The 6,804-nt window shown below is 41.9% G+C and overlaps 1 protein-coding gene across 2 annotated transcripts; it reads right to left on the bottom strand.

Moving 5' to 3' along the window:
- Nucleotides 1–442: 442 nt before the first annotated feature.
- LOC136527082 (BTB/POZ domain-containing protein At1g04390-like) lies at nucleotides 443–5,921 on the bottom strand. Of its 2 annotated transcripts, none has more exons than XM_066519702.1 (8): nucleotides 5,570–5,921; nucleotides 5,082–5,208; nucleotides 4,418–4,991; nucleotides 4,169–4,299; nucleotides 3,657–4,063; nucleotides 2,412–3,536; nucleotides 1,682–1,834; nucleotides 443–1,563 (listed from the first exon to the last, which is right to left on the bottom strand). In XM_066519702.1, exons 1-8 carry the CDS (start codon nucleotides 5,719–5,721, stop codon nucleotides 1,122–1,124), a joined length of 3,111 nt encoding a protein of 1,036 aa, XP_066375799.1. In that variant the 5' UTR covers nucleotides 5,722–5,921; the 3' UTR covers nucleotides 443–1,121. The 2 variants fall into 2 exon arrangements, with proteins under 2 accessions (XP_066375799.1, XP_066375800.1); XM_066519703.1 differs by having other exon boundaries at nucleotides 445–1,563; nucleotides 4,418–4,934; nucleotides 5,570–5,920.
- Nucleotides 5,922–6,804: the final 883 nt, after the last annotated feature.

Raw genomic sequence — 6,804 nt, 5'->3', positions numbered from 1 at the left:
ACAATCTTATAGAATTCATATTTTATCCTAAGATACTTAACATTCTCATTTTTCAATGTACCTTTCCTTCTCCTAGAGTGTTTGGATCCCTGGATCATAGGATTGATTGTGGTGGGTTAAAGTGAGAAATTCCTATCTTATTCTTTATAGTTTGACAAGTTGAACAATCGGTTGGGACAAGTTGGACTTTCAGCACCTATAATCTTCTATAACCTAGTCTCACCCGAATTATGAGGTTATGGTAATCCAGAGTTTTGATTATAATAATCCATCATTAGATCAAAATTTGATTATATAATCCGAGGGGTATTGGCCTTAGTTCTATTATATTATATAAAGCTCTAATGTGGATCGATTGCTACAGCCAACTCCATAAAATCACACAATTTCAAATTATGTGCATAGCTCGCAAACATCCGTTTAAACTTAGGAGGTGTTTGGTTGCCCCTCCTAATTTTAAACGCTGTCCCATCGAATGTTTGGACACATGGAATATTAAATATAGACTAATTACGAAACTAATTACATAGTTTGCGACTAATTTGCGAAACGAATCTTTTAAGCCTAATTAGTCCATGATTTGACAATGTTTACTACAGTAAACATATGCTAATGACGGATTGATTAGGCTTAAAAAATTTGTCTCGTGAAGTACCGACGGATTATGTAATTTGTTTTTTTTTATTAGTATCCGAATACCCTATGCAACATCCTCCCGACATACCTCCTAAATTTTAGTCACCAGATCCAAACACCCCCTTAGTGCACCGAATCGAAAGATAGGATCATCCTCCATCATGCAGGTAAATTTTTGCTGCTACTGGGTGGATTCCCAGTTTTTTACTCGCCAGTAAGGGAATCCATTGCCATCACACCATGAACTGTCGTGCTGCAAGGTACTCACTGGCCTGTTGTGAATCAAATATCCAGATCGCCACAGTTGACAGTCGACACGCAAAAGCTGTGTATACCACCACCACCACAAGATGTCTATTCTACGCATTCAACATATACTTTACATCCTCAATGCCAAATGCCAACTCCCCAAACGACAAGTCTGTAAATGCCTCCTCAAAAACACACAAGCGCGCGCAAGTGCGCAACTCCAAGACATTGAGGATTCAGTTGCTTGCGCTGCAGTGCTGTGAATACCTGACATACTCTGTCCGCAGCATGTTGAGCACGTCTTCATCAAGCTGCTCCAACCGACCAGAGTCTCGCAGTTTGGGGTACAGATGCGCCACGCTGCTGATGGCGGCCTCCACCAGTTCCCACTGGCCCAAGTTTGCTGCGAAGCCGATGAACTCGAGGGAGGCGTTTGTGCTGGAATTCAGGCATGAGGTCAACACTTCAAGGCTTTCTTCCTTCACTCCATCCAGGAACCAGAAGTCAGCCAGGGATGACAGCTCTGCGTACGATTTCAGAATAGATAGTTTCTCTTCTGTACTCAGAGTCTTCCATCGGCAATCAGCTGCAACTCTAGGCAGCTCGCCTGAGTAGAACCACTGAACTAGTATTATCAATGCTTCCCACCCGACCGGAACTCTGATAACCTCTGCAAAACTGCACACATGGTTCTTATCAATTGTGTCAAACATTCATGATATGTCCTTATAGATAACCAAAAAATAAAAATGTGTGTGATACCCTGCTTTGAGATGTCAGGAAACAAAAGGCATACCTCTCATGCATCCCGGACTGAAACAAAGCACGAAGGTAATCGCAGCTCACACTCAAAATGATCTTATGGCTATGGATATGAGGAGTTGATAACTGGCATGAGCCATGGTGACACTCCATTTTGTCATTAGATTGGGCCTCCAAAATGATGTCCCTGGAAATTAATGTAACGAAGTACAATGAGAGTCAGCAAAACTTGTTAAAAGGCAAAGATAGTACTGAGCATAGGGATTATAACACATGATAATAGAAGGCCGGGTGTGATCTCTTCTTGGGCTCTATCTAATAGTTTATAAAGAACCCTTCAAAGTAGCATAAGAAATTTAGAATGCAAATAACCAATATTATAACTGTGATGAACAACTTGAAGTTTTAGTGCCTGTTTAGTTCCCTTCCATTTTGCAAAATTTTTCAAGATTCCCCGTCACATCGAATCTTTGGACGCATGCATGAAGCATTAAATATAAATAAAAAATAAAACTAATTACACAGTTTAGACGAAATTCACGAGACGAATCTTTTAAGCCTAATTAGACTATGATTGGACACTAATTGCCAAATAACAACGAAAGTGCTACAGTACCGTTTCGCCAAAAATTTCACCAACTAAACAAGGCCTTAGCAACAGGTGCCTGGTATCATTTGTTCAGATAAAAGTTGGGCAAAATAAAGACTAGTCAGCATGTCTTGACTTTTGGCCCACAGGTTAGAATAAATGAAAGTGTACTCACGAGAATGAATGTTTAGCTGGTTCGAGTGCTGTAGTAAGACCATATATGGGACATGAGTGCCATCTGGGTTGCTCTTTCTGAAGCATCAGGTGCAGCGATCTCAAGTGGCAATACTTTGCAAGTGTTTTTACAGGCTTAACAAGGGCATCATCTACAGTGACCAACCCAGTGTATGCATATTCCAAAATTTTCTTCAGAGCGTGACTATCTACACGATCAGACATTCGAACATGATAGCATGATCTTCTGCCGAATTCATCAGTCTCTGACCCATCACGGACAAAAGATTTTTCAGATGGCAATAATTTAGGACATCTTGCTGATAGGATAGCCGCATGAGCACTTAGAGATTCACCATCTGCAAGCAACAGTTCCAGATCAACTAGCTCATTATCACACAAAACATTTCTCATATTTCCTCCTAGCTTGCTTGGAAAACCACAGAGGCCAAACAAACTCAGTATATGTGCAATATAAGACTTGGGCCCTGGGCTCATGTTCTGACACAAGGCATGTTTGAGGACTCCAACCAAACCTTCGGTGTAATAATCTCTGCACCCATGGCACACAATCCCCACATCTAACTTTCTTTTACAGTGAAAACAAATAAAGCTGTCACTCTTCAGCAGATCAAACAATACTACGAGACCATAAAAGAAAACAATATTTTCACCTTCCCACTCTTCAGAGAGATAGCAACATGAACTTCCATCAAAACAAAATTGCAGATGAGAAGCAAAGTTTGATCTCGTAATGTACAAATGATCGTGCAGACATTCCTTAATAATGCTGGATAATACATCTACAGCACTCCTCTTGTTGAGACTATGGTTAGATTGCACTATCAACAAGCATGCTATGTTCATGAGGTTAGTCATGATCTTGACACAGTCAAAAGATGCCGTAAGATTTCTGGTAACATTTGATTCTAGTGATGACATGAGCATGTTCATATATTCGTTGCCTAATGGTAGAACAGCTTCCAGAAATTTAGAACTTGCCTCAGAGAAAATGAATTGGCTAGGAGAGAGAAGCATCATAAGAACTGCTCTCAAAGCTGGCTCCTGCTCCTCTTTAGACAATTTCACGGGGCTGTTTTTCAGAGGTAAATCCGTCGCCAATGAGCTGCACAAAGAAGCATGAGGTAGATAAAATTAGATCTGAACATGAATATAAAGTTCCTTGTGGCACTGAAGAGATATTCTAGAAAAATTGCACTCGAACAGGATACAACCTAGTACCTACCAAGCACATGATATCAGTCCCAGCAAGAAACTATTCTGTCGTTTCCCTATGGAAAGATGCTCATTATCGCAATGTACTGCTAAATATCCGAGTATATCCCATACATAGGGATATATATTCATAATGTCTTTGGAATCTATATTGAACAGCTGGCCATAGCACAAAGTCCGATGTGCGTGATGTGAAGAGTTGCAGCTCCCAGAAAGAATCTTATATAGTACTTCATCAATAGCATTAAACCAGAAGCATCTATGATGATTCCCAGAATAACGAAGGGCCAGTAATGCAGTCCGACATCCCTCTCTTACTAATGTTTTTTCATCAATCTCAGACATGGCATTGGTTATGCCTTGAACAATAGGCTGACAATGTGCAGTCATCAACTGATCGCAGCCCCTTGAAGATCTCTGTATGCAACAAAGCCATTTTAAGTCTCTCTTTCTGGGGAAAAAACATGCATAGTACATGTGTCATATTATTCAACCACCAAATTCTGTTGATACGAATCTTACCAGAAAAACCTGGCAGAGCCTTAATGCTTCAATCCTAGTGACAGTAGGATGAGATTTTCCCATAAGGTCACTGGTCTTAGTGATCAACTCTTCATTCTTAAGAAGGACCATCGCTCCAATGCCACATAAAGCTGAATTACAGTTACAGGTTTTCAGGTGCGCAAGAGGAAACCAAATGAGAATGCAAAATATCTATGGGAAACTTGACACAGAAGTCAAAGAGGAGAATTACCACAGGCACAGATGTACCTAAAGCAGCATATAGCTTAAGAACTTTCGTAGAAACTGTTGTTTCAGCGCTAAGACAGTAATGTGCTAGTTTTGCCATCAAGTTGTGGTTGCTCCATACATGGTATCTCGAGGAAGGCCAAATCCACAGTATACTTCTTAGCAGAGATATCATGTCCATCAGATAGTTCAGGGGGTAGGCGTCTTCGGTGTAATTCTGTAGAGCTGAAATAACACTCGCAACCGCATTGGTTTTGTCCAGAGCCTTCCAAATTTCTGCCTGAGTTGAAGCTCTCGCTGTAACTAGGCTGTTCAATATACAGGTCAGTGCAGTTGCACATGGTACAGCAATACGTAGCTGGTTCGCAGACAAATGGCATGAGAGGGACGAAACCATCTCCAAAACTGAGTATTGGCGAACAGAATTTCCTAAGGTAGAGACAAACTTTGAGCTCACGTCAGCTGCTTGGATCAGAACCGAAATGTTCTCTGTCTTAAGAATACCTTCCAGAGCTACAAGTATATCTGAAATCGACTCCTGGTAAACAAATACTTTAGGCGTATTTTCATGTTTATATATACATAACATAACACTCTGGAAGAGTATACCACAAGGACATTAGGGAATAACTTGGAACAGCTGAGCAAGGCATAGTATCACAAACTGAAATACAGGAGATTTTACCTTTATAGGAGGGAGTTTCAGCAGTTCATTTGAAAGACAACCGACAAATGCACCCACCGATTTGAGCACGTGAGACTGTACTCCAGCATCAGTAGACTGCCACTTTTTAGCACCGTGGCCATCAGACCTGACATATACATAGAAGATCAAAAACAGAGCAAGGAGAACACAAATCTTGGTGAGAAAACATCCCTACAACCAAATTCTTTCTCTAATAATTCGATTCTATATTTCTATCCCATGTCTCTGAATATTAAAGTAACTATGTCCTGTATGATATGTATTATACAAACCCAGGGTTCAACCCTTTATTGTTTTCAACTTGGAGCGTGAAATCACCAAAGTTACGAACCGAGCTACCGAAATCACTGACGCGCACACGCACGCTTGTTTGCGTAGTGGAGAAGTGCTAATTCATCGGCACGGTTGTAGATAGAGAAGTAGAGATGCTATGAATTCGTCGTCAGAGTGTGGGAATCAATAATTACTTGGTGAGGCCGAGGGCGAGAGCGTCGTGGAGGCGGGTGCGGAGGGGGAGGGCCTGGCCGGTGAGCAGCTGTTCGGCCGCAGAGGCGCCCTTCCTCCTGCCCTTCTCCCTCCCGGACGGCGACGGCTTGGAGGCGGAGAAGGCCGGTCGCATCGCGTCCTCCTTGCTGGAGCCTGGACTCTGGAGGCAGGCAGAGATGAGAGAAGCGAAGGGAAATCGAAGTGTTCTTCTAGCGAAGCGACGGTTCTGTCTCAAATGGAGGCGATTGCGCGGTGGGCTGGGCCGGTCCGGGAAGGAGAGGCTGCATTTTTTTCTTTAGCATCCGTTTCGTACACATTGTTGGGATGGCCTCCATCATTTTCTTTGGGACCCTGCGTTCATAAATGTGAATTGTTTAAAGAAAAATAATATAGCATACACATTTACATCTAAGAAGCAAGTAAATGTTTTACGCTATGATGATTTTAATAAAAATTAGTTGATGATGTAGATTTTGAAACATATTTTTTTCTAAGATTGGTCAAACTTATAGAAAGTTGACTCGAGAGAAAACTAACACGACCTACGTTAATGAAAAGAGTACATTCTTCTGTGCGGCGCCAAGCACGCTTTCTTGCGTTTCCAGTTCACATTTATATATGCTTCACAGTAGACACTTGCATGTAAAAAGGACCGGAAAATCAAATTGAAAGGGCAACATCTGGCAGGAGGTAGAATGGTTTGAACAAGGTAGATGTAGCACGACAGTCAAGACCCCCACCTACTGCATACAAAACCACTGCAACATCTGGCAGGAGGAAGAATGGTTGAATAAAAGGACCACTGCAACAAAGGATGGGGATTCTGGGAGGGCAGGTGCCGTCCGCGCGTTGTTGGTCTGCAATGGTGGCGAGTGACTGCAGCAAGTTGTCATGGCCACACTCCGTCCTATAAGCCAGTGTCATGCTGGCAAGCTCATGCTTTCCCAGGATTGAAATTGGGGCTCTGGAAAAAAAAAATAGTGAAACCAAAAGGATTCAGGCATCAACTCTGGACAATGCAAAGATTAAGAAGCTCAATGCATGGATATCTTCACTAACAATGTCTACTTTAGAAATACAGGACACCAATTGATTATGCCCCAGCAGTCAGTAATACCAACACAGTTGAAAAAAATTTCATAAACTTCTCAGTCATGACTGCCAGTGAGATCTTAATCACCACCACATGGCCAGGGTAGCCATTAAACAAGCTGAA

Source organism: Miscanthus floridulus, chromosome 19, assembly GCF_019320115.1.
Source record: "Miscanthus floridulus cultivar M001 chromosome 19, ASM1932011v1, whole genome shotgun sequence".
NCBI classification, from domain to species: domain Eukaryota; kingdom Viridiplantae; phylum Streptophyta; class Magnoliopsida; order Poales; family Poaceae; genus Miscanthus; species Miscanthus floridulus.
Note: the sequence above shows the minus strand (reverse complement) of the source record. Positions and strands in the feature narration are given on the sequence as shown.

Bases quoted from the DNA above. Each gene is read 5' to 3' on its own strand.
- LOC136527082 (XM_066519702.1), bottom strand. From the start codon at position 5,721: ATGCGACCGGCCTTCTCCGCCTCCAAGCCGTCGCCGTCCGGGAGGGAG. The intron at 4,992-5,081 runs GTAAAATCTCCT...ATACTCTTCCAG, and splicing joins TGAAACTCCCTCCTATAAAG to AGTGTTATGTTATGTATATA. The intron at 3,537-3,656 runs GTAGGTACTAGG...TTCTTTGTGCAG, and splicing joins GGACTGATATCATGTGCTTG to CTCATTGGCGACGGATTTAC.